This window comes from Panthera pardus, unplaced genomic scaffold (genome assembly GCF_024362965.1).
Source record: "Panthera pardus isolate Hobbes unplaced genomic scaffold, ASM2436296v1 HiC_scaffold_6, whole genome shotgun sequence".
Taxonomy (NCBI): domain Eukaryota; kingdom Metazoa; phylum Chordata; class Mammalia; order Carnivora; family Felidae; genus Panthera; species Panthera pardus.
Window position 1 is genome coordinate 27584500 of NW_026526991.1, and position 26361 is coordinate 27610860.

The following is a 26361-nucleotide window of genomic DNA, read 5'->3' on the forward strand; positions in this document are numbered from 1 at the left end:
AAAATAAAAATGAATTTTTTCTTTTTCTATATTCAAGAAAAAGAAAAGAAATGAGAAAGAGAAAAAAGAAAAAAAGGAAAAAAGCAAATCGTTTGAAAATTTGAAAAAGTGAATACACTGTAGTAGACTAAAATAAAATGATGGAAGTAAAATAGAATTTGAAAGAATTTACATAAAAGCAAAAAATATAGTAAAAAAAGTAAAGAAAAATATTTTTAATAGAAATTGAAGGTAAAAATGAAGTTTTTCTCTTTCTGCATTCAAGAAAAAAAATGAGAAAAAGAAAAAAGAAAAAGAAACAAGAAAAGTAAAAAAAAGGAGATCGTTTGAAAATTTGAAAAGGTGAATACACTGAAGTAGACTAAAATAAAATAATGGAAGTAAAATAGAATTTGAAAAAATTTACATAAAGTAAAAAATATAGTAATAAAAATTAAAGAAAAGTATTTTTAGTAAAAATTGAAAATAAAAATGAATTTTTTCTCTTTCTGTATTCAAGAAAAATAAGTTTAAGACAAGAAAAAAGAAAATTGAATAGATGGACCTATTAACAAACTGAAGTAGGACTGAAATTACTTCGTTTTCCCCTAGAAGTCAGTGTTTCATAGTCAGTGTTTTATAGTTTAAAGTCCGTGCTTTATAGTTGATAAACTAAGCCGGCAGTGAGACTTGTGTCCTTGAAGATCGAAGTTGGCCCGGTTGGGTGGGGCTCAGTGTAACGGCGCCGCTTTCCACTAGATGGCGCTGCTAGCCTACTGGGGTGGATTGTTGCGGCGCTCATAGGTGCGTATGCGCTTGCGCGGGGGCGGTGAAAAATGGCGCCAGTTACCCAGTCTGTTCTTCAGGATCAGCAATCGCGGACCCGTCCTCTGTCTTCAGCTTTCATCCACTCCCCACTTTTTCACTCTCTGTGACCAGGCCCCAGGCAGTACCTCTCTCCTGAATTTTGTCTCAGATGCGGCTGTTTTCCCCGGCCCCTTACTTCTGAAGGACTGCGGCTTTGACCCGTTCCACCCCTCTGCAGGAGGGTCTCACTGAGCAATGGCCGAATGAGCAATGGCTGAATGTCGGCTGCACCCAGGAACGCTTGCTGGACCCTGCTGCTGCCAGTGCCCCAGGACTACGGCCAGGTGCCAGCCCGCCTCAGAAGAAGTTCGCGAGATAGTGTTGCAGCAGCGCGTCAGGGATTATAGAAAATCACAACACACATCGGGCACCAGGCTTCACCCTTAAGGACCTTGTTCCAGCACCAGCCAATGTGGCCGTTTTCTGGGGTCTGCTGGGACCAGGTGGCTTCAACAGTCTCTACCAAATGTCCTTCCAGCAGTGGAACTGCTTTTCCCTGTGTGGCCCGAGAACCTCCCGGACCCCACTCTGTTCCTGGGGATTTGCCCTTCCCACCAGAGCGCCTCCAGGTATGGAGCTGTGGAGTTGCAGCCTTTGCGCTCCCCTTGTTTACAGTCTTAATGGAATTTAAACCCTCTCCTTCCTCCTTTCTCCCTTTTTAGTTTAGTCCCTGCGGCTGTTTCCAATTTTCTACTTTCTCTCCAGCTGCTTTTGGGGAGGGGTGCTTTTCCCGTATTTTCCACCCCCCCTCCCCCGCCCCACCCAGTTTCCGTCCTCTCTCCACTCGAAAAAGTACCTCCCTTCCTGCACCTTCTCACTCCCCAAGTTCACTTCTCCGCGCCGCATACCTGCTGAATTCTGTGGTTCACGTTGTACAGATTGTTGTGTTAATCCTCCAATCAATTTTCTAGGTGTGTAGGATGGTTTAGTGTTGGTCTGGCTGTATTTCATGGACGTGAGACACACAAAAGCCTTCCATCAATACACAGTGATTTAAAGCCGTAAAGTACATAGTGTTCCAGGTCCCCAAGTTTAATTGTCTGTATAAATAATGGGTGAGGTCCATGACTGGGAAACATTTAAATTTCCATCACATGAGTGGGAAGATTTTCAGTTCCAGTCTCTCTAGTGCTATGTTAGATGAATCAGAAAGGGGAGCCCCATTTTGGCCAACTCCATCCATCCGTGGAATCTAACACTGATAAATAGATTCCATGCCTATTATTTGTAAATAATTGAATTATTTAAGATGCTGAATATAAGATGCTGAGTTTTTTAAAAAGAATGTCAAAGATTGTGATTTGCACGACATATATTGTGCATCAAATAGCAAAGAGGAAAAAATAGAGGAATTTAAAACATGCCATTCTTTGTTTTGGAATCCGGTTGTGAAGCATGAAACCAGCATATTAGCTTGTGGTTAATACGGGCTGCCATTCGTTCACTTGCTCTCATTTCTGCCACTATTTGAAGTGAAAGCAAGCTGTGTTCGCGTCAAGGTTTGTGAAGGGGATAGAGATTTTTTAGGGCTTGACTTATTCAGATAGGATGGTCTGGGTAGCTTAAAATAGGAGGCCATCCGACCTTCCAAACTGTGACTCTTCATATTTGGTGGCACCGTTCCCTTCCCAAACACCGATCAGCTATTCATAGATTGATTAATGGGTATCTATTTTATTGCTTAAAGAGCCTTAAATTATTTAGCGCAGCTTACCACCATGCTGCCTAGAAGCTTAGGTTATTAAAAGATGTGAACTATCTAGTTCGCGATCTTATATCTGTGCAAAGCTAGTCATTTGGTAAAGAGGCAGAATGAAACAACAGTGGACGTCTCCGAGGACCTAAGACAGACCGTAGCTCCTCCTCCCCACTCTAAGGGCAGGTGTCTGAGAGCCTTTGAGGAGGCCCCCCTCCCACTACCACTTGGAGCACACTGGGAAGGGGGAGATCAGAAAGCCTTTAGCAGACCCCGAGGCCGTGGCTTAACGTGCGGTAACAACAACCATCGTGGTAACCATCAACACTTAAGTGATGGGAAAAATCCCTGTTCTCAGAAGAGATTTTGTGGCATTAGCCACACACACACATTTTTGTCTGTGACGCCAGCTGCCCATGAATTGGCTTCTGCAGCTCTTATATACAAGTAGGCACTGAGAGCTCGGGACTCTCTCCCACCCCTGGCTCCCAAATCGTCATTTCTCAGAACCCCCCGTGAGCTTTCAAATCAGAATGAGGGATGGAGATCACCTCAGCACAGGACAGCAGCTGCTTTTGCTGTGGCGGACAACCTGGGGAGGCACTGATGCGCACTGCTATCCCGGCAATGCCACCGTGGTGGACAAAGGCTACCATGGATGAAAGTGGTTTGTTTTCGTTTGTTTCATTTGCTTAGGCAGGTGAGGCCAAAAGTCCAGGCTTCTGGGACTTACCTCACTAGTACACAGACGAAGTCGTTCTAAAAATGTGTGCATTCTTTGACGTCTTTAAGAAATGTAATTTGCTTTTGGTATTGTTTTTCAGTTCAGACCTGTAAGACTAAAAAAAGCCTCCATTTTTTAGAGGATGCCCCCATTTCATTATGCCTCCATTTTTTAGAGGATGAAATCCAATCTTATGTATAACAATCTTCTATATTTTTTAACACAACTGATTTAGAAATATTTCTAAGCTTATTTAGCAGACTTATTTAGAAATAGCATCATTTTACCTTTTTGTTGCAATTAGTTTTCACAACTAAGAGGAAATCATCAAAGAGAAACATATAAATACCTAGGAATCTTGTGCTTTCTGAGGAGAAAAAGGTGTAATTGGGGCTGGAGATAGTAAGCAGAAGGTGGTGTTTTTTGAATCAAAGAATCCCTTAGAAAGCAAGACAGGGCAGTGTCAGGGCACAGGAGGCTCGCAGCTTGGGAAACTCCAATCATGTGGATCAGAAAATTGCATTACTGTTAAACCGATTTCCCCCTAAAGCAGAGACTTGATGTGAGCCCATGCTTCGGCCTTTAAAGACATTGTATTTGTGATGTATTTCATGTGGATCCAAGGTAACTTAGTTGGTATTTGCAATGGATTCAGCTAAGCCTAGGACACATCTATCCACTAATGGAATTTGCAATATTTTCGCCTCTCGACCCATCTGGGTGGTCATTGGCCAAGGTATACTTGACCAGAAAAAAAGGCATTTTATTATTGCTGTGAGCTGAATTGTGTCCCCCGCCCACTCCCCAAATCATATGTTGTAGCCCTAACCTCCAATGTGGATTTACGAGGAATAAGTAAAATGAAGTGAGGGTGTAAGGGTGGAGCCCTGGTCCATTAGGATTAGTGCCGTCACAAGAGGATGTACAAGCCAGCCGATTCTCTCTGCCACATGTGGGCACTGAGAGTGAGGCCATCTGCAAGCTGAGAAGAGAGCCCTCATCAGTCACTGAATTGGCTGGGAACTTGATCAAGCACTCCCAGCCTCCAGAAGTGGGAGAAATAAATTGCTGTCCTTACAGTGGCCCTGTCTGTGGTATTTTGTTATGACAGCGCTAGCTGATTAAGACAGTCAGTAAAGCGATTTGCCTCTTGAGTTTTCCAGTGTGTCCATCCATGTTTAAACGTTCGTCACGTAGCTTTATATTTATAAACTTTTCTGGTATCACTTTTCATAGTTACTTAAAGCAAATGCCTTTTATATTTTTCCCTAAGAAAGGGATAGTAGTAGAAGAGAAATCAAATAGAATGGGGAGGGGCGCCTGGGTAGCTCAGTCGGTTAAGCGTCTGACTCTTGGTTTCCGCTCAGGTCATGATCTCACGGTTCATGAGTTCGAGCCTCGCGTTGGGCCCTGCGCTGACAGCTTGCAGTCTGCTTGGGATTCTGTCTCTCTCCCTCTGCCCCACCCCCACTCTGTCTCTCTCAAACTAAACAAATAAACTTAAAAAAAATAATAAAATGAGGAATTGCGCCTCCCTATTCTACTCTATCCCTTAGAAATTAGAAAAATAAATGGTTAAATATAAATGATTTCAGAGGAAAAAGCAGTCCATTCAGAGGCAGATGTAACATGTTTAAAATAAATATAAGAAAAATAAGTAAATTAATTAAAAAGCTAATTAATATTAGTCTAGGAGTTCTTTCTCAGGTGCTGTAAGCCCAGGAAACTATGTGGCTTAAGGTTAAGTTGGTAGATAAAATATTTAGAATTCAATTCTATTTTCTCCTCTCTTTTAAGTTTAGAGGAAAGATTCTATATTTGCATATCAGATATTTTATTCAATCTGGAATTGTCCTTGAATATATTTTTTAAATGTTTATTTATTTTGAGACAGAGAGCATGAGTGAGGGCAGTGCAGAGAGAGAGAGAGAGGGAGAGAGAGAATCCCAAGCAGGCTCCCCACTCAGCACAGAGCCCAATGTGGGGCTCAATCTCACTAATGATGAGATCATGACCTAAGCTGAAATCAAGAGTCAGATGCTTAACCAACTGAGCCACGCAGGTGCCCCATCCTTGAATTTTTTTAAAAAAAATTTGGGGCGCCTGGGTGGCTCAGTTGGTTAAGCTTTTGACTTCGGCTCAGGTCATGATCTTGCAGTTTGCGGGTTCAAGCCCTGCATTGGGCTCTGTGCTGACAGCTCAGAGCCTGCTTCAGATTCTGTGTCTCCCTCTCTCTCTGCCGCTCTCCCGTCATGCTCTGTCTCTCTCTCAAAAATAAATAAACATTAAAAAGAAATTTAAAAAAATTTTTTTAACATTTATTCATTTTTGGGAGACAGGGAGCATGAATGGGGGAGGGGCAGAGAGAGAGGGTGATACGGAATCTGAAGCAGGCTCTAGGCTTCGAGCTGTCAGCACAGAGCCAGCTGTGGGGCCCGAACCCATGAACCATGAGATCATGACCCAAGCTGAAGTTGCACGCTTAACAAACTGAGCCACCCAGGCACCCCTGTCCTTGAATATTTTTTACAAATTGTATTTCATCACTACGAAACTTACTTTTTGCAAATCAGGTTGTGGCAAAGACTGCTTGCTGATTGTCCCTCAAAAACTTTTCACCCCTCCTTTGTAGTAGCAGCATTTCTGAGTTTTAGTGGGTACATGTCCATTTCCAATAAATACTACATCTCCAAGCTCCCCTGTGGTTAAATATGACCAAGTGACTAAATCTGACCAATGAATATGAACAAAAGTGTGCAGCTTCTGGGCCATGTCCCTAAACAGCAAGGCTCTGATCTCCTGTCCCCCTTTCCACTTCCCCCCGGCTAGAATGGAGACATGCCGGTGACTCGTCTTGGACCACACAGAAAAAGCGATTTCCCAGGGATGGCAGAGCCAGCATCCCATCCAGGTTTCCACGACAAACACCTCGCTCCCGCATGACATGTGAATGCACATCTTCACGTGGCTCTTCACCGAGAGATGGTCATGGGCATGTCCTCCAGGTTCCACCTGACTTCTCATGATGCCCAAACCCGAGCCTCAAAACTGACTCTCTGACCCACTCTCTCCGCCAGTCTCAGTGTTGCTCAACCAGCCTTTCAGCACATAGGTTAGGACACCCGGGGACGGCTTCGACTCGTTCCCTCTTCACCCACTTTGTCCATCAAAAGGTCCTCCTGCTTTTGCCTTTGAAACATCTCTCCCATTTATCTTTTTCTATTTGTGTCCCTTTCTAACATTTTAGGATAGGTCAGTGCCCCTCACAGTGTTGGGAATTTGGTAGATAGAGGGCAGGGGTCCATAAAAATCTCTGATAATTCCAGGTGGAGGCGGAATTTGGAGGGAGAGTCATGTTTGAGCACAGGGCTGTGTTTTGCTTCATTACTTTGATTTGGTTTTGTCACAATGCAAAATTATTTTTAAAGTGGTGATAACATCAAAGAAAATGAAAATTGTCATCTTTTTGAAAGGATGTGGGAGGGGCGTGGCCTGCAGGTCAAGAACAGTTGAGAAGCCCAGGCCCGGCTCTTTTCACCCCACCCTGCTTCACTGAGGAATTTGCAGCGGGTCTCTGTGCTCTGGTACCCTCCTGTAGCTCCGTGCCGTTTTGTGCTTTGCTTCTGGTAACTCTTTCTTCTACAGCCCTTTAAACCTATCATGCTCCTGTCCAAGAGCTCAATGACTTCTTGTTGCCAGCAGTTTTCTGGCTGGGTCCCTCTGCTTGGTTTCCAAGGTAGTTGCTGTGATTCTGGAAGCCTGCTATGCTGAGGTGGCCTGGTGCAGGTCTGATCTCTGCCATTTAATCAGCCAGGTGGCCTTGAGGACGATTCTAGAACCTCCCTAAGCCTCAGATTCCTTACCTATAACATGGGATTAAGTGTAACTTCTCTGCATAACTCACTGGAAGGAGAAAATGCATGAAACAGCCCCTTGAGGTCAATTGCTGGGCATGTCTATCTTTCCTAAACGGCAGTTGCCATTTGGGCATTGTGTCCTGAACTGCCATCTAGCGCTCTCCCTAAATTAGAGGAGATTCTCAACGAGGTGTATTCAATAAGGAATTAGCGCCCAGCTCCGCCCCCTGGATCACATGACCATAAATAGGCAACCCCACTTCCGGCAGGGCTTCACACACAGCAGGTGACTAATCAAGAGTCTATGCAGACATGAATAAATGAGTGAATGCAAATCTTATTTCAGTCTGGCAGCCCTTTCTGATCATGATAGTATTTACTGAGCACAGGCTGGGCGCCAGCCATTCTTTCGAGTGCCTATCCATCAGCTCATTGAATCCTCACAACAAAGAGAGGAAACTGAAGTGTGGCAGGATTGCTGTAGGGGCCCGAGGTCACACAGGCACAACAGGCTGAGCCAGGAAGTGAGCCTGGCAGTCAGCCTCGGGGCTTGCCCTCTGGACCTCAAACCATGTTGCTAGAGTCTCCACCTGCCTGCCGGGTGGCTTCTGCCTCCAAGACTTTCTTCCTGCTATGCTTCTCATCTGGGATGTAATCCCTCCTGTCCTTCCAGGGACCTCTATCCTTTCTATACCCCCAAACCCACCTCCAGCCCTATGGACCACCCCAGGACGCCAGCTTCACAGACTCTTAGCTTTTCTGAACTTACGCTGCAGGTCTGCTCATTATGGCAGAGCTTCTCAGCCAGAGGGAAAGGATTATACAGAACAATTACTTTATATTCTCCAATGGTATCTACCTAGCACAGCGTGTATTACATAATAGGGTCCCAATTGACAGGGTGGCCGCCCCAGTCACTGGGGGAGTAAAATGATGATGATAACAGGTGATGTCGAGTGTTTACTGTATTTCAGACCATGAGCGAAGCTCTTCATGTATATTACTTCATTTTAACAACAGCTTTATGGTCATCCCATTTCATAGGGAGAAAATGGAGGGCCTGGAGCTAGTTATGCTGTGAAGTCTTTGATCAAGCCAGAGTGTGCTTGAGTCCCTAGGATGCTCTGATCCACATTTTCCATTGCCTTTGGCCATACAGAGCAAATGCGATTCCTCCCACACTTCAATTAGTAATGATTGGACAAGTTACAAGATAGCATAGATGTTGAATCAAAAAAAAATTTTGTTTGAATGTTTATTTATTTTTGACAGAGAGAGACAGAGCACAAGTGGGAGAGGGGCAGAGAGAGAAAGAGATACAGAATCTGAAGCAGTCTCCAGGCTCCAAGCTGTCAGCACAGAGCCTGACATGGGGCTCCAACCCACAAACCATGAGATCATGACCCAAGTTGAATGCTTAACTGACTGAGCCACCCAGGTGACCCCAAAGATGTTGAATTTTTAAAGGAAGCAGCTATTTGCCTGCAAGAGTTAATTTTCCTTCATAGAAAAGTTGTCTGGTGGTTGGTGACAAGATGTTTTCTGCCATGTGTTCTTTAAAAATATGTTTCAGGAAAAACAAGGAGAGAAAATCACAGAGATATTGTTAGTGATTAAAAGAGAACACATTCCAGGAACCGGGGCAGCACACTTTACCTAGAAGGTTTGCAACATTAGGAAATGCTGGAAGGTGGACCTGAGAATGGGAAAGAATGGAAAACTGCTCAGAAGGGCCACCCCAAGAATGTCTGATGATGTCAGCCTCCCACATACAATGCCATGTGGATGAAGGCTTTACTTCTGGTTCATAAAATTAGGTTTATTATTCAAGTGGACAGCTGGGGACTTTGTAAGACTAGTTTAACAATTTCCATCTACGTACCAAACTTCTGGGGAGGGACGTAAGTCCTAATTGAACATCTTTGTACCTCTGGAATGAAGCTTTTTGTTTCTATCCCATAGTGGAGGCCACACAGTAATCTTCCGTAGATGTCTACATTTTTGGCAATTGTCAAGCCACTTCACTTTTCCTTCAAGGATCCCTGAAAAACGAGACACAATCAATATATTTTTAAATGCATATGACATTGCAGCATAAAAGTTAACCAAGATCCACAGAAATCATTTAGAAACACTGACTGTCCCTGGAGCCAAACCGTATCTTAGGTTCATTTAACATATTGCTTGTTGTTTAAATGTCTTAGAAAAATGCACTAATTTGAAATCAGCCTCTTGAAGAGAAAAATGAAGCTTAATTAATTTAATTCAGTAAGTTGGAAATGTATTGTGCATTTTTATTTCAATAATATTAATAAAGCCTTTGTAGGTTTCTCTTCGTCCCTACACCATATAGTCTTTAATTAGAGGGGGGAAAATCAGACAAACAAGGACAAACGTATCTTTTGTACTAATCGTAAAACCTACATTAACTTCATAAGGATGATTATTGCTTTTTGACAAGAACTCATTTTCTCTTCTGAAGGCTTATATTAATTTTCCCACATTAAAATAACATATTACTAATGAGCTTTTGAAATAAGTTTTGGAAATATGGAGGGCAAGTCATAGACCCACAGAATCACATGGTGGGTGGGATTCTTGAGAATTCATCTTTAATCTCACAGACTTATAGGAAGCCACAGGAGTCTCTTCCCTCAATGATAAGGATCTATTTTTTTTATTGAGAAATCTCCAGAAGAGATGCTGTTCCCCATCTCACAAACCTATCAAAATGAGTAATAATCTACAAAGTTTTAAAAAGTCTTGCTTTGAGTTTTTGTCTTGTTCACTTAATAAGCTCAATTCAAGTTCCTAGGGTCATTTTAGAATTTGAACAAAAAATTTAGAAAGAGGGAAGAAACTCCCAACTGAATGACCATTTTACTTTGAAACTTGCAAATAAATATTATTTCTGTACAGCTGATAATTGTCAATTTGAGTTGCTCCCTTTGGATGCTTCCCAGGAAATCTTGGTTTATGGGTATATATCAAAGATTTCTTTATTTGAATTTAGTTATAGAAAGCTCCACAAATAAACTCAAGGCATCAGAGGACTTGCTTAGTTCCTATTCCCAAATTTCAGTTCCCGAGATTGCAGCTGGCATAATTTTAGATGAGCTCTGGATTTCAGTGACCTAAAAAAAAAAAAAAAAAAAAAAAAAAGATGAATGGTAATTTAGCCTCCGGAAAGGCTCCCCATGGTGTTTACCCCCATTTGCTTTGTGTGTGGGTTCAGCATGGATGTGAAACACAAAGTGCTTTCAATCATCTGGGAAGTAGGTCTTTCCTGCCTGAACTCACTTCTGAACGCCTTGGAGACAGAGCCACGTCCTGCACAAACTTGGCGTGGGAGTTCTCATCGGGTCTGCCAGGATGTGACTGGAGTCCATTGTTTTGCGTGTTTGATTTACAATGCACTCCCACTCGAATCCATGTTTCCGAGAGCCATGACCTCAAGTCAATGGAATTGCCTTCTAGTGTGGAAGTCCAAATGGTTCCCAGCAGCCACGGGGCCCTCCATCGCTTTGAGTAAACTTAGACTGGAGCTCTGGGTCACCTATCTCAGGGGCTTACTGATTGACCTTTCCATGCTGTAGATCATGATTTTCTCCATAGAGTCTCTACTCCATTTCCAGACATTCTTCAGCAACAAGGTGCCGAGTCACCCCACCTGTCCAGTGGGGCCACCAGCAGCTCAGGCAGGTGGAGCCGTCCTCACTGTTCATTTTGCTCACACCACTGCAGAAGCCAAAAGCAGACTTTCAGAATATCATTTCTCCTATTAAGGCACTGAGAAGCCTGGACACGGGAAACTTAGAGACTTTATTCAGTAATTATATGACATACCTGTGAGCTTGCTAGGAAAGTTTATAAGCTGTGGACTAGACTTTGGTTTTGAAAATTCCATATTAAACTGTCTTTAGCAAGTATCTACCCACCAGTGCCAAAATCAGGGTTGGAAATGGGGTGTTAAATATGGTTAAGAAGTACTATTGAGGGGCGCCTGGGTGGCTCAGTCGGTTAAGTGTCTGACTTCAGCTCAGGTCATGATCTCAGGGTTCGTGGGTTCGAGCCCTACGTCGGGCTCTGTGCTGACAGCTTGGAGCCTGGAGCTTGATTCTGATTCTCTGTCTCCCTCTCTCTGCCCCTTCCCTGCGCGCGCGCGCTCTCTCTCTCTCTCTCTCTCTCTCATAAATAAACATTAACAAAATTAAAAAAAGAAGTATTATTGAATATTACTGACTTGTTACTTTCCAGTTAAAGAAACGAAAGACTCCTTGTTCAGATGTCTTGTCTCCCCAGTAATGGTGATGAAGGCAGCCGTCCTCAGCCCTCCATGTGACATCACCCAATCCTCCTAAATAGTTTGGAAATTCAACATGATTTTGATGTGCTGGAAAAGTGTGAAATTTGTTAAATCTCCCAGAGAATGCGTGGTCTACCCATGGCAGTGATAAGATATATTAATATACATGTTCCAGCTTTGTCTTCCCTTCTCCTTAAGAGTTTAGTTTCACCCATTGGTTTCTCCCTTCTCCCTGGCCCTTGGTGGAGATTTCTGGTTTCACCAGCTCTGCTCCCGTCCTCACTGTGATGCACAGTTAGGAGAACTGAGGATGCACATGGGGGTAAAAGGGAAAGGAAGGAATTTTGTTCATTGGGGCAGTTCTTCAAGTCTCCTTTGTTGCTGAGATTCAGGGCAATGAAGAGAAAGTGAAAACAGAAGTCAAGAGGCTAAGTTGATCTACATGATATAGAGCAGAGACAGGAACGAGGAGGGATAAAGACAGACAATTTTCAATAGGGAGAGGTTGGGCCAAAAGGCAGTTGCAAGGTGTGCAAGCACCAGGAAGATTTTAGTAAGTACTGCTATGGGTTATACACTGAATTTCCATCAAAGGCATTTGAGAGACACAAGTAAAGGTGCGAACGGCTCTTCCATTTCTTTCATCTGCTGGACTGTTTTTTGGAATGCGACATGGTCTTGAACGGAGGGGCCCTGGCTTTTGATGACACATGATGAATGGAACCCAGTGTTTGGCTGCTATGCACACAGGTGCATCAAAAAGTACTGTTAGTACTGTTAGTGTGTTCTCTCCCTCTTCTCTTCTCCCACCTGAGTTGAGCTGTAAAAGGGTCCTACCCTTAACTAAATGTTTTTCTTGGGGCACGTGGGTGGCTCATACAGTTGAGCATCTGACTCGATTTCAGCTCAGGTCATGATCTTATGGTTCATGAGATCAAGTCCCACATCAGGCTCTGAGCTGACGGCGTAGAACCTGCTTGGGATTCTTGATATTTTTTTCTCTCTCTTAGCTTGTGCTCTCTCTTCCCAAATAAATAAATAAACATTAAAAATTTTTTAAAACATTTTTTTGTGCTGCAGGCTATTGCCCCTTTTCCACTTTTATGCTCAGTCCAGGCCCAGGTTAAATCCTTTGTCTTGTGACCAAGGCACTCCAGGACCAGTCTCAAGTGGGCTAAGGCACACTATAGAGATTCTCTTTGCTTCCCCAAAGACAGCCGCATCCATCTTTATGCCCACATGTCAGCCCTTGCATTTTGGAGATCTGGGTACAGCTGACTCAATGGCCCAGGGAAGTCCAAAGCCCTTATGTAGATATTTAGAAACTCACTGAGAGACACGGAGATTCCAATGGCTTTCTCTGGCCCCTGGACTCCTGTTTGCACACATACTTCTTTTTTGAACAACATGGGACAAATGCCAAGCCAGGTCCATTGGTTGGTTTCCTATGTTGGTTTCCACTGTTAACCCCCTCCTGCCAAACACTTTATGAATTACATATTTATTTTACTGAAGATTTTGGGTTGTGGGGCGGGGTCAAATACACAGCCCACAGCCCTCCGCCATTTTTCTGGTGCTATTCTCTTCTCTGAAAAGAGAGCTCTTTGTCTCCCTTACCCCTGAACTTTGCCCCCTTTCTCTCTCAGCCTCTTGCTTAGCAATTTATGCTTGTCTTTCACAGTTTGACCTCGTCCACCACGGACAGGCTTCTCATCTGGCCACGTTGGCAGCTTTACCAAAGTATTTCTTCTGAAAACATTTAGGGCTCATTCCTCACAGGAATTCTGCCAGACACAGTCTTTTCCACTTCCCCATATACCAATGGCAGGTCATGAAAGTGAGTACTTGGGTGCATGATGAATGGAACTCTAGGAGCAAGGCTTCAAGGTCTTCTGAGGATCCCCTTCCCTTCTCTGCACCCCAGATTCCTGTTTTGGAAAATTGCAGAAGTCTCTAGACCACCTCCAAGTTCTCATCTGGTCAAAATGGCTGTGATTCTCATCAAGGTTGGGAAGGATGAGGAAGGCTGGAACTGCAGGTGTGGAGAGGCTGGGGGTGGAAACTGTGAGAAGAGGAGTGGGGGGAGAGGGCCTTCGTCTGTAGGCTTAGTGGCTGATTTCCACGCTGACTCACTGGCAGCTGCATTCCAGCCAGGGTGACTGGGAGCTCCAGTAATGGGTTTCCTCAAAACACACAGGCCCAGGCCATTGCCCCATATTTCCACGCCTCAGGGGACAGCTCTGGTGGCCAGCACCCACTTTTAGTGCAGGTAAACGTAGCAACACGCAATCTCCCCCACATAACAATATCAGGCAAGAAGTATCAGTGGTAAATAATTTAGACAAAGATCCAGGCAGGTAATTGGAAGCTTTTAGAGTTTTGAAAGTCCTCAGAAGAGAGAATAAAGCTATTTGATGATTCTAAAAATAGCTATGAGTTTTTCTTTTATCTCCCCTTTTGACTTTATTTTTCAGGTGCATTAGGGAAGAAAAGAACATCTCTATCAAGAAAGAGTAGACATAAAAGGCCTTTCAATGGATAGGTCTAGATCAATAGGATCTGCTTTTGTTTTATACTAAGTATCCAATGTGTTTAGGGGATCAGTGAAAGGAATTCAGGGCCCCAAATCAAACATTCTTCTCATAAATCTGTCTTGGTGGGACACAGCATGGTGCTGGGCAGCCAGCGTTTGTGGGATCTTGGGAAATATGCTTAAGCTCCCTAAACCTCATCTGTGAAATGGATAATGAGAATGATGATTTCATCAGGTTGGTGAGGGGTTTTGATGAGATAATCTACGCAAAGTGCCCAGAACAGTGTCTGGTATTTCTCAAACACTCGGTCTACTAGCCATTGTTTAGTCGAGCCGCACGAAGAGACCTAGTATAAAGTTTTGTCTCTTTCTCTGTCTCGTCCTGACTGTTTAGGAAAGAGCAGGGAGCATTCTACTCCCATCAGTGTTTGCCAACACAACGTACAGACACTCATAGAGCCCAGGCCAATGTGGTACGGGGGTAAATTCATCCCAGTGCATTCAGAGCCCAATTCCAGGCAGCCCATAGCATGACACAGATTTCAGTTCTGCAACCACGCTGTTTGTTGTTTGTTTGTTTGAGAGAGAGGGTGCAAGTGAGTGAGGGGCAGAGAAAAAGAGAGAGAGAGAGAGAGAGAGAGAGAGAAGCAGGGCTCGTGTTTTACCTGAAGTGGGGCTTGGCCTTACCTGATGTGGGGCTCGAGCTCACAACCCATGATTCAGATCATGACCTGAACTGAAGTCAGGCCCTTAACTGATGAGCCACCCAGGTGCCCCAACCACGCTTACATCAGAGCATAGTAGGAGAACGAATGTCAGCTTCAGACAGGACTGAACTGGAATCCTGCCGGCATCTTCCTTGAACGACTGTATCTTCCAGCAAGTTGCCTAATTTATCTAAGCTCCTGAAAAATGAGGATAATATCAGATCTCACAGGGGCACTGTATAGACAAAGAGATCATAGATGTTTAGTACGCAGCACAGTGCCTGGCCATAACAAGGGCTCAAGAATGAGTCACCTTTATTATTTTTACTTACTATTACATTATTATTATTATTTTTATAATTATTACATGTTATAAGCATTATAATTCTTATATGTATTCTTATATGTATTGTATATCTTATATGTATTGTCATATTATGATTAACTACCTGTGGTGATGCTTTTGCTTCGTACCATGGGGCTGAGGAAGGCAGATGCACCTTCCATTCTTCCAGAGCCTCTACCTGACTCCTCAGTTTTGTTTCATGAGGCTGACAGCTCCCCAGCAATGGGAAATTTACCTGAGAAGTTGGAAATAGTTCTGGTGGAAAGACCATTGGATTTTTTTTTTTTTTTTTTTTTTTTTTTTGCCTGAAGACTTTTATCCAGGTTCTTTTTTGCCACCTACTGGCCACGTGACCTTATAAAGTCACATAATCTTTCTTAGCCTCAGGGACATATGGGGAACATGTAATCAACTTCATAGTTTTGTGCTAAGGATTAAAAGAAATGTTTGACAAAGTGCCTGGTAAAGTATTATGCATTGTAAGGGTATTGTATGTTACCATTACAACATTTCACCCCCTATTTCTTTTCCCTAACTATCTCTGGCTGCTATATATATTTCACATGTAAATGTAAACGAGTTGATATGAGATTTTTCCACAGTTGTTTGGAAGCAGTGGCTGAGCTTTGTTAAATTCATCTCTGTCCTAGCTTGGAAGGGAGAGAAATGGACCTGGATTCTTCCCAGTTTGGGTCCCTGGCTAAGAGTCTAATCCATCAGCTTCCAGGGAAAACTTTTGCAGTAGGGTTATTCATATATTTGGAAATCTAATGAGCTTCAGTTTGAGTAGCAAATTAAATACTGAAAGGCTGAAGCTACAAAAATGGAGCCAAGTCTCTTCCCAAAGATCATTTTTCTTTTCTTGGGTCGTTCCACATCCAGGCTTTCTGGCACATCTGGGCCGTGGCAAAGGTGCACTGATCCACAGCGAAGTCTTTGGGGAAAATGGCAGCCTTTCCTCCTTTGCCTTGCCTCTGAGCTGATGCTCTGGCGGGGCTACTTGCAGCTGCAGGGGAGAGCTGGTTTTCTGGAAAAGCTTGGACCATTTTCTCTGGATCACACAGAAGGGCTCTGGCATGATACTGAAAAGGTACAGGTCAGACTAAAGAAATATCAAAGGGAAGGGGGTTGATCAAAGGAGCTAGAGAAGTCAAGGAAAATTCCTTCAAGATTTGCTTATTAACAAATGCTTAAGTTCCCCAGCAGAAATTCCTTGTTCTGGCACTTTGGAAGCCACTGCTGCCATGTTGTACAGGGTCAGGGCAAACATTTCTGTTGTGCTCCATGAGGAGTCCAAGGGGCCGCCATTCACATAGACTACAACGTAAAGGGTCCTTCAGGCTTTTGTGCACTAGGATTTTCCTGTAACCAAATCGCACAAAAGCCAAACTTCTGGTCACAAACAAAGCCTCGTTTTTTGTTCTATTTTCTCCTTACACTGTACCAATTTCTTCCACAAACAAACCAATGAACAAAGAAAACATTTTTAAGCCCTACCCAAATTTCAGGAAAGAAAGATGATATAATGTTTCCAGATGTGCACCATTTAAAATTCCAAAGTGTGCAGTGGACCATGTATTTATGGGGAAAGCAGATTTGTAGTTAAAATGTATTGTTGAGCATTCATCTTCTTTCCCATTTAATTGGGGTGTAATAATTCCCAGTACCTGTTATGCCCAAAGAGTCTTAGGAAAAATATAAAAGAAAATGGTACTTTCCTTTTAAATAAATTCCAAGGTCATCTCTTTGCCTCAGGCTCTCAAGATAAAAGACAGTGACTAAGTCATTCAGGCAGTAGGTCTGGTGGCTCTGACAGAGGCTGCCTCAGAAATACCGCAGGAAGAGAAGCAGAAGGAGACTCACAGTCAAGGAAAGCATGGACTTTCTCTTCACCTGTACCGTTAATCACAACAGGGAAAACTGGAAAGTCACCGTTATCAAGCAGGAGCTGTGACTGCGTGGATAGAAACAGGTCGTCTTTATTATAAACATTTTTAAAACTGAAATGGTATTCCCATAATAAACAGTTCACTCCTCAATAAACCAACTCCCCCCATCTCCCACATGCTTAAAGAAAATTCTACTTAAGACATCTTTTTTTTTTAATGTTTATTTTTGAGAGAGAGAGAGAGAATGAGTAGGGGAGGAGCAGAGAGAGAAGGGACAGAAGATCTGAAGTGGGCTCTGTGCTGACAGCAGTGAGCCTGAGGTGGGGCTTGAACTAATGAGCCATGAGATCATGACCTGAACTGAAGTCAGAAGCTTAACCGACTAAGCCACCAAGGTACCCCTCCTTTGGATATCTTAATTTAATTCACCCTTTACCTCTGGTTGCCTTTGTTGAGGCCTACATATCCCGCATGGTTTCTGATACAAATATCACCTTTGATTTCAGTGCTCATGTTGGTTGATTAGTTAAGCTGGTGTTAGTAGTAAGTGATTAAAGTAGCAACATTTTACACGTCATCCAATAGTCCTCAGAAATATCCATAAATTTAATTTTCCTGCTGGCTTCTAAAAATATAGCATTAAATTTGGGGGGGGGGCATCTATTAAATGTACTGGGCTTAGCACTTCTCTTCCCTTGTCTTCATTGTTCTTGTTTAACGTCTGAAACCTGCTCTAAAGACTTCACATTTGGGGGTGTCTGGGTGGCTCTGTTGGCTAAGCGTCAGACTCAGGTCGTGATCTCACGGTCCGTTAGTTCGAGCCCTGCATTAGGCTCTCTGCTCTCCGCACAGAGCTTGCCTCAGACCCCCTGTCCCCGTATCTCTCTGCCCCTCCCCTGCTTGTGCTCTCTCTCAAAAATAAACATTAACAAAAAAGACTTCACATTTGTAAGCCATCTCAAATTTATTTTAGTATAAGGCAGATGGCCAATTCATATGTATATGTTCATATATCTAAGGGTCAAACAGAACACATCAAAGTGCCACCAGCCTAGCAAAGTGTGTCTTTGGGATGACAGTCACTCTTTTCTTGTTGCCAATGCTTCAGACACTCTTCTTCAGGATTCCATAGTGCCTACCATGTTGCTAAACCTACGCGCTCCTTGATAGACCTATTTATTAAAATAATGAGTAATGTGTCCCATTAAGAGTTTTCCAACAGTGTGACAATGTGATGGAGCGAGAGAGGGAAGACAGATGTGCTTCTGATAATGTTACCACTCTAGGGAGTAGAGAAAGCGGACCCAGTGTAAAAAGCCACTAAGGGAAGTGACAGCAGTAAAGACAGAGATAACAAAAACCCAGAAAATATTTTTGTTACAGGACCTCAGCAGACAAAATGCTATGGGGAGAAAGGTCACAGTTTGGCTTCAACGAGAAGTAATTTGAAAGACAATGATGTGAGTTTATTTTCGAGTAGGGGGCTTTGATGCCTGGGCAGGAAATAGAGAGCAGGTCTTCTCAGGAGGCACTGAGATGCTTGAGAACTGCCATTGCCCAGAGGCTATCATTAAGACCACGCAGACTCAGGCTTAGAAATCCAGGTCCACAACCTATTAGCTCTGTGACCTTGGCCAAATTATCTAACCTCTGCAACCCTCATTTTCCTTCATGGTGACGTACTAAATGGCTCCCGTGTGAATAGCAAATGTCCCAGTCTTGCCCTGGTGAGCTGCTTGTGAGGCACTGTGGTATTACCCTTCCTCTGCTTCCCCTTCCTGGGGAGGATTGCACGTACCCACTCCACTGAGGGTGAGCTTGGCCACGTGCCTGTCTTTGACCTTTGAAGTATCAACAGACATGCCGTGCGTTGCTTCAGGCAGAAACTTGAAGAGTCCGTGAGTGCTTTGCCCTAATCTCTTATGTCTTTGCCATGAAGACTGGTAACATTCCAGGTGGTGGCTGCTCCCTCAGCATGGGTCCCAGAGCGAGGACAGTGACAAAAAAATGGAAACAGAGCATAAGTGAGATATGAGCCAAGCCACTGAGATCTGGGGACTGTTATTGTGGTACAAAAATGAATTTAACCTGACCGATAGAGGACTTTTTAAATTTAGGAAAAGCTTTTATAATCCACCTTTGCACACTTGTAACATTATGTGAAGCATTCACGTGTGGGTTACGTTATAGACTTTGGCAAACAATCTATTGATGCACCATGCTTTAGTAGTCTGTAAAGTGCTCTCATGCTGTGGTCTGAATATTGGTGTCCCCTCAAACTCATATGTTAAACACTAACCCCTAATGTGACAGTATTAGGAAGTGGGCCCTTAGGAGAACAGGTCATGAGGGTAGACGCCTTGTGAATGGGATTAGTGCCTTTCTAAAAGATGCTCCAGAGAGATCTCTACCTCCTTCTGCCCTGTGAGGATACAATGGGACCAGAAGGGACCCTCACCTGACCATGCTGGCACCTTCGTCTCAGTCTTCCACCTTCCGGAACTATGAGAAGTAAATTTCTGTTGTTTCAAAGCTGCCCACTCTTGTGATATTTTGTTATAGCAGCTGGAGCAGATGAATACAACTTATGTGTTTTGACGAGAAGTTGCTATTTCTCCAGACTATTTACTAAAAACTGCATGTAAATACGTTCCGACTCTGAAGGATTGAGATTTTATCTAATTCCCGATGCTACATTCTTCCTCTTGTTTTTCACAGCATTTCTTATTCAAATCTGTTTTCAGAATTTACTAAAGATCTCCTTACTATCACCTAATTTCATGCTTGTTTCACCTTAGTAAGTACTCCCTCCATATCTCACCTCGAGCATCACTGCCTTCCAAAGAATCTCCTATCTGTAACTACTTCACCATCTGCCCCAACCTAGAAGCTTTCTTTCACAATATTTATGTTCCTTTCCTGCCCCCCAGCATTTATCTCAATTTGGTTGTATCTTTAGCATCATTATTGGATTAATTTCTCCCCCACTAGACTGAAAACTCCCCGGGACCAGGGAGTGTATCTAATTTTGCACATTACCATGTATAGGGTCTCAGCTCCACACCTAAGCACTTAGTGAGTGCTCAATAAATCTCAATCTATGTTTATTTTACTTTATTTTTAAATTTTTTCCTACATTGTTTTTAAATGGATTGTAAAAATTTAAATTTTGCTAAATGAGGATATGGATTAAAAAGGTCAAAGTGGAAAAGTGGGGGAGAAGGTCCAAATATCTACTCAGGAAGTAAATAGCATTTATCATACCAAAGGTACAGACTTTCCTCTTTTCTTCTCCTTCCATACAGAAGTCTTATTAAGGGTGTTGATAAATGTGAAGGTTTATTTTGTTCCTTTCTGAGAGCCAGGAACCTCGTTAGAAGAAGAACTGAACCATGTAATTAGCCTACACTAACTATCGCCATGAATATTGCTGTAAGTTGAAGCAATTTAAAAAAACAGACTTGGAAATGGTTTTTCCATGAATGCAGAATTTTCTGTTAATAAAACCCACACAGGAGAGGTGACAATGGCAAACAGAAATCTGCCAGTTATTTTTGAAAATGTCAACTGACAGAGCATCAGATGATGGTTCCTTTGTGGGAGGGTGCTGATGGAACTTTCTCAAGCACAATAACACACACGCACACATCAAGGGGATGTAAACAGCTATCCTGGGAGGTGGGTGAATTTACTGCATGAAACTGGGATGTCCCAGAAGGATTTTGCCTTTGTGAGCATGGAGATGAAATCCATCAGTAGTGAGGTCTCAGAAGGCTCAGCATAGTCCTTGATGATGCCAAAAACACTGTTTACAAAATCGAAGCTTGTCTAGGGTCAGAGAGAAAGAAGACAAGAGTACAGATACTTCCAAGGGTAAGGCATAAACAATTTTTTTTTAATTTTTTAACATTTATTTATTTTTGAGAGACAGAGACAGAGCATGAGCAGGGGAGGAAGAGAGAGATAGGGAGATACAGAGTCTGAAGCAGGCTCCAGGCTCTGAGCTGTCAGCACACAGCCCGACATGGGGTTCAAACTCATGAACCTCGAGATCATGACCTGAGCTGAAGTCAGAAGCTTAACTGACTGAGCCACCCAGATGCCCCCTTCTGGTTAATTTTAAAACATGGCTACTGGAACCTTCCTGCTTTGACTCACTTGACTTAACTCTTCTAGGTTTGCAAAAAGTCTCCATAAATCTACATCCAGAAGATATTCATGAGTTTGTAGATATTTTAATGTATTCATGAAGATCTTTTTAGAAAATCCAATGCACATTACTTTATATTTTTCAATTTTGAAACTTGCCCTTTGGGAGAACATTGAACATAAACCTGAGTATAACTTTACAAAACAAGGTAGCAACCAGTATTTTCAAGGTTTAAGAATTTTACTAAATACAAATGATGACATTTAAGCTCCATAGAACACATATGGGAAAGGTGCTGTTCTGTACGAAGTCGCTGTTGCTTGCATGAGCCCCCTCAACAGTCCCGCTGAACATAATCTGTTCAAATGGGCCTTCTCTGCTTCTGGGGGCCAGAAAAGTCTCAAAGGTTCTCTTCCTGCCATGGCACTAACTTGAGACCAAAACAACATTCATACTAAATTTTCATTTATTCCTTCCTCTGCAAAAGACCCAAATATCCTGTACATTCAGGAAATTAAAAATAAACAATTAATGAGTTAATATCTGATAACAGGGAAGATGTTTAGATTTGGAGAAAGGCATAAATATTAATGAGACATTAAGGGAGTCTTTATGTTATTATTACTTGATCAGATGCTTTCATACAATAGGAAAACAACAGCAAATCAAGGAGGAACTATAGTTCTCCAGATAACTTGCCCTCATTCTATACACTAGAGACCAATTTATTGAAACAGGACTACTTTGTAAAAATATGATGAAACATTCAAAGGGGCCAATTATTTCAAAGAGCCTAGGTGTGAAAAAACTGGACTTTAGACCACCAGTCTTCTCCAGTTTCCATTTTCATATTAATTAATGCAGTGGAGGCACCTGGGTGGCTCAGCCGGTGGAGCGTCCGGCTTCGGCTCAGGTCTTGATCCCGCGGTCCGTGAGTTCGAGCCCCGCGTCAGGCTCTGTACTGACATCTCAGAGCCTGGAGCCTGTTTCGGATTCTGTGTCTCCCTCTCTCTCTGACCCTCCCCCATTCATGCTTTGTCTCTCTCTGTCTCAAAAATAAATAAATGTTAAAAAAAATTAATTAATGCAGTGAATGGTTCTAGAACTTGCATCAGAATCACCTAGAGGCCTTGTTAAATCAGACATTAGTGTCAACCCCCCAAGTATCTGATTCGGTAGGTCGCTGATGGGGTCTGAGAATATATATTTCTAGTAAGTTCCCAAGTGATTCTGATGTTGCCAGTGTAGGGACCCCCACTATGAGAACCACTGACTTAGAGCTTCCCAAAGTTCATGTACAGGCAAACCTCATTTTCTTGCACTTCACAGATATATCATTCTTTACAAATTGATGGTCTGTGGCAATCCTGTGTTGATCAAGTCTATTGGTGCCATTTTCCAATAGCATTTACTCACTTTCTATCTCTGTGTCACATTTTCATAAATCTCATGTTTCAAACTTTTTCATTATTATTATATTTTGTATGGTGATCTGTGATCCAAGATCTTTGATGTTACTATTGTGATTGTTTTAGGGTGCCACGAACTATGTCCATATAAAAGGGTGAAGTTAAAAATCAATCAATGTTGTGTGTGTTCTGACTGTTGCCCCAATCAGTCATTCCCCCATCTCTCTCCCTCTCCTCTGGCCTCCCTATTCCTTGAGACACAACAATATTGAAAGTAGGCAATTAATAGTCTTACAGTGGTCTCTAAGTGTTCAAGTGAAAGGAAGAGTCAATTGATGTGACAAACTTCATTGTTGCTTTGAGAAATTGTCACAGCCTCCTCAGCCATCAGCAACCACCACCCTAGGCAGTCGGCAGCCATCAACACTGAAGCGACACCCTCTACCAGCACGAGGGTTATGACATGCTGAAAGCTCAGACAGACGGTGGTTAGCATTTTTTAGCAATAAAGTATTTTTAAATTAAGGTAAACCACTGTTTTTTAGACATACTGCTATTGCATACTTGATAGACTACAATATAATGTAAATATAACTTTCGTATGCACTGGGAAACCCAAAGATTCCTTTGACTTGCTTTATTGCCATATTCACTTTATCATGGTGGGCAGGAACCAAACCCACAATATCTCTGAGGTATGCCTTGAGTATTGTTGTCTGGAAATTTGGAAACATCCAAGTATTTAAAAACCATAATTGTAAGAGACAGAAGTCATTGCTACAGAATCTTTGAGAAAATTTAGAAGAAATAGTATTTCTGCTATAAGATTCTTAACCTTATACAAAATTTTGCCACTTAAAAAAATAGTGAGTCCTCTGGTAGATTTATTTTACCACTTGACTTACAACAAATAACTTTGGGAAACTTGTATTGATTGTGTAAAGGAAGATATGTATCCTCTAAATACACTGGAACATTTGAAAATAAATAAACTCAAATTGACCTTTAAAAAAAACCCAGAAAATGCTAGTTTGAAAAGCTTGTGTAGCTTACAGTGGGATTAGATAATTCTTACGCTATTTATTAGGGCAAGGGCGGTAGCATAGCTCAGGGGGTTAGTGCTTCATAGTGAACATCTATTGGTTACCACCCAAAACTCCCCTTCCCTAACATCTTCTGGTTTTCACCTCAGGATCTACTCGTCCCTATGCCTCAGCTGTGCCATGTATCACAATGACCTTACTCTTAGAGATGGGCCTTCATTGTTTTAAGCCAATTAGCACTTTCCTTCCTCATCAGAGGGGTTGGCTCAGGAGAGGGCATGTGACTTAATCCAGTCCAATCAGAATGAAAATGAAGACTTTGGCTATGAATGCTGAGAAGAGATCTCCTCTGTCCCTCTCTCTCTCTCTATGGCCTCAAGGACAGCAGCCAATCTGTGACTATAACAGAAGCCTGTCATAAGATGAGACTGATGCTATGGAAAGCAGGGATAAGAGATGGAAAGAAATTTTTCCTTGGTTTTGAATTCCTTGATCAAACCAACCTTGAACTCTCTCCCACCTGTGACATTTACAGCTACATGGGCCAATAAAATCCTATATTACTTAAGCTAGTTTTCTGTACCCTAACAGATATCATCTCTAAGTCTTAATTTTCTGAGTGTCTTTGTGGTTTAAATTTTGCCGGTAAAGTACATAACATTGTGACCTACCCAATCAATATTATTTACATTTTAACTGACATTTGTATAGCACCTGATAGATGTCAAAGAAAACTAATCTGATCATGGCAATGATTAGATGTTATGAGATAGCCAGAGATGGTATCGTCATCCCTCTTTTATATCTTAGGGCAGGGATTGGTAAATGACAGCCTGTGGGATCAACCAGGCCTGCTACTCAAATAATGTTTTATTGTAATACAGCTATGCACATTATTTTTCTTTTTTCTTCCTTCCTTCCTTCCTTCCTCCCTCAGTCTCTTTCTTTCTTTCTTTCTTTCTTTCTTTCTTTCTTTCTTTCTTTCTTTCCTACAAATTATCTATAGCTTCTTTGGCACTGCAACAAAAAAGTTGAGTAATTGCAATAAAGACCACATGACCTGCAAAGCCTAACATATTTACTGTCTGGACCTTTATGAAAATGTTGCCAACCCCTGATTTAGGAAATGGTGGACTAGACTTTCTTAAGGTCAAAGCCAGAGGCAGATCCAGAACTTGAACCCAAGTCTCCAAGCACAGCATTTTTTCCTGTGTAAGAGAGTAGCCTGAGTGCCAAAGCCTATGGGCAGAGGCAACCTTGGCAGCAATGTGGCTCTTCCTCCCCTGTCATCTTGGAAGGCAGCTGCTCCCTGCCCATCATTTGCCCTGGAAAGGAATCCTTTGCCAAGGAATTCTCTGCTCATAACTGCACTCGATCACGACTGCAGCAGCACACAACGTCGGGGGCACCATTTCTCCCACAGATACCACAAATATACTGTGGAATCTGACCCCACTGCATCACATGTGAATGGTTGCCCCAGAAATCTGTGACCTATGGCTGATAAGAAGATTTGCTTGGCATTGTTCAGAGGGAACAAGAGCTCCAAAAGAGGGAGCTGACCGAAGGTGGGACAGGTACTTTGAGGATGGCAGTGAGCTCCCTCACTCTAGAAGTGTATGAACATGGGGTGAGAAGGCAGAAGAGATTCAGACATCAGATGGGGAGCTGGACTAGTTTACTCAGAAGATCTCACACAAACCAAACAGGCCATGTTTAAAAAAGAGAACAAAGAGACACCAAGCAGCAGATAAACAAAAATACACCATAAATGCAATTTTCTTCAGATTCCCTGAAAGAAGGGACCTTCTCCTCAACTTCCTTTTTTTAGCATGGCAGGGAGAAATGAGTCCCCAAAGAATCAAATTAATATTTTCCATCTACTATGAAACTGAAAGCCACATTACCATCTTAGGAACTGATAAAATGGTCCAAGAAATCAATGCATTCACCTGTGAAGACTTCTAACTTGGCCACTTGCTGCTTTCTCAAGTCTAATTAATTGGTAGGAAGTTTTTGATATGTTTCCATGATTTCATTCCAGGTTTTATCCTGGACATGGGAGAAAAGAGAGAACAAAACATTTCCACCTCGGTGAGTTGACTTGCAAAGCAGCAGGAACAGGTGATTTCCAAAACCATGTTTCCCACTGCAGGCCCCGGGCATCCCTCTTGCTAGTGGTTCTGCAAACTACTCAGACTGTAGAACTTACATATCAGTAAGAACGAAGTTTCCTCTCTCTGAGGGACTTTGGGGTGCCAATTCCTCCTGATGCAAAGCATGGAAGCATAGTATCCATAATGAGAAGAAATCTAAATTGATGTTGTTTTGAATTATGCTTCAGAATTTAATGAGCCCTCTCCAGTTTATTGCCCCAAACCCTCAAAGAACCCCAACCTCAGAACTGGGAAGTCTGATCCAGGTTCCACTGGCAATGCTTGTTGAAATTAACTACTGAAGCATCATGAAATAAGAGTTTTAACGTTTAAAGAGACCTTGAGAAGTTGTCTTATCAACACCGAAAAAACAAGCAGTCCAGTGAAGAAATGGGCAAAAGGCATGAATAGACACTTTTTATTTTCTTTTTTTTTTAATTAAAAAAATTTTTTTTTAACATTTATTCATTTTTGAGAGTGAGAGAGACAGAGCATGAGCAGGGGAGGGACAGAGAGAGAGGGAGACACAGAATCCGAAGCAGGTTCCAGTCTCCAAGCTGTCTGCACAGAGCCTGACGCAGGGCTTGAACTCATGGACAGTGAGATCATGACCTGAGCCGAAGTCAGATGCTCAACCAACTGAGCCACCCAGGCATCCCTTAGACACTTCTTCAAAGAAGACATTCAGATGGCCAACAG

At 42.5% G+C, this 26361-nt stretch overlaps 1 protein-coding gene across 1 annotated transcript in view; it reads right to left on the reverse strand.

The window, feature by feature from the left end:
• Positions 1-26361, reverse strand: part of PLEKHG7 (pleckstrin homology and RhoGEF domain containing G7) — a 67549-nt gene that overhangs the window by 8761 nt on the left and 32427 nt on the right. The window contains 9 exon segments of the mRNA XM_053895319.1: positions 3555-3633; positions 8606-8703; positions 9066-9165; positions 10697-10778; positions 10781-10863; positions 16737-16849; positions 20632-20732; positions 21063-21184; positions 25426-25563. Coding sequence (XP_053751294.1) covers positions 3555-3633; positions 8606-8703; positions 9066-9165; positions 10697-10778; positions 10781-10863; positions 16737-16849; positions 20632-20732; positions 21063-21184; positions 25426-25563 — 916 coding nt within the window.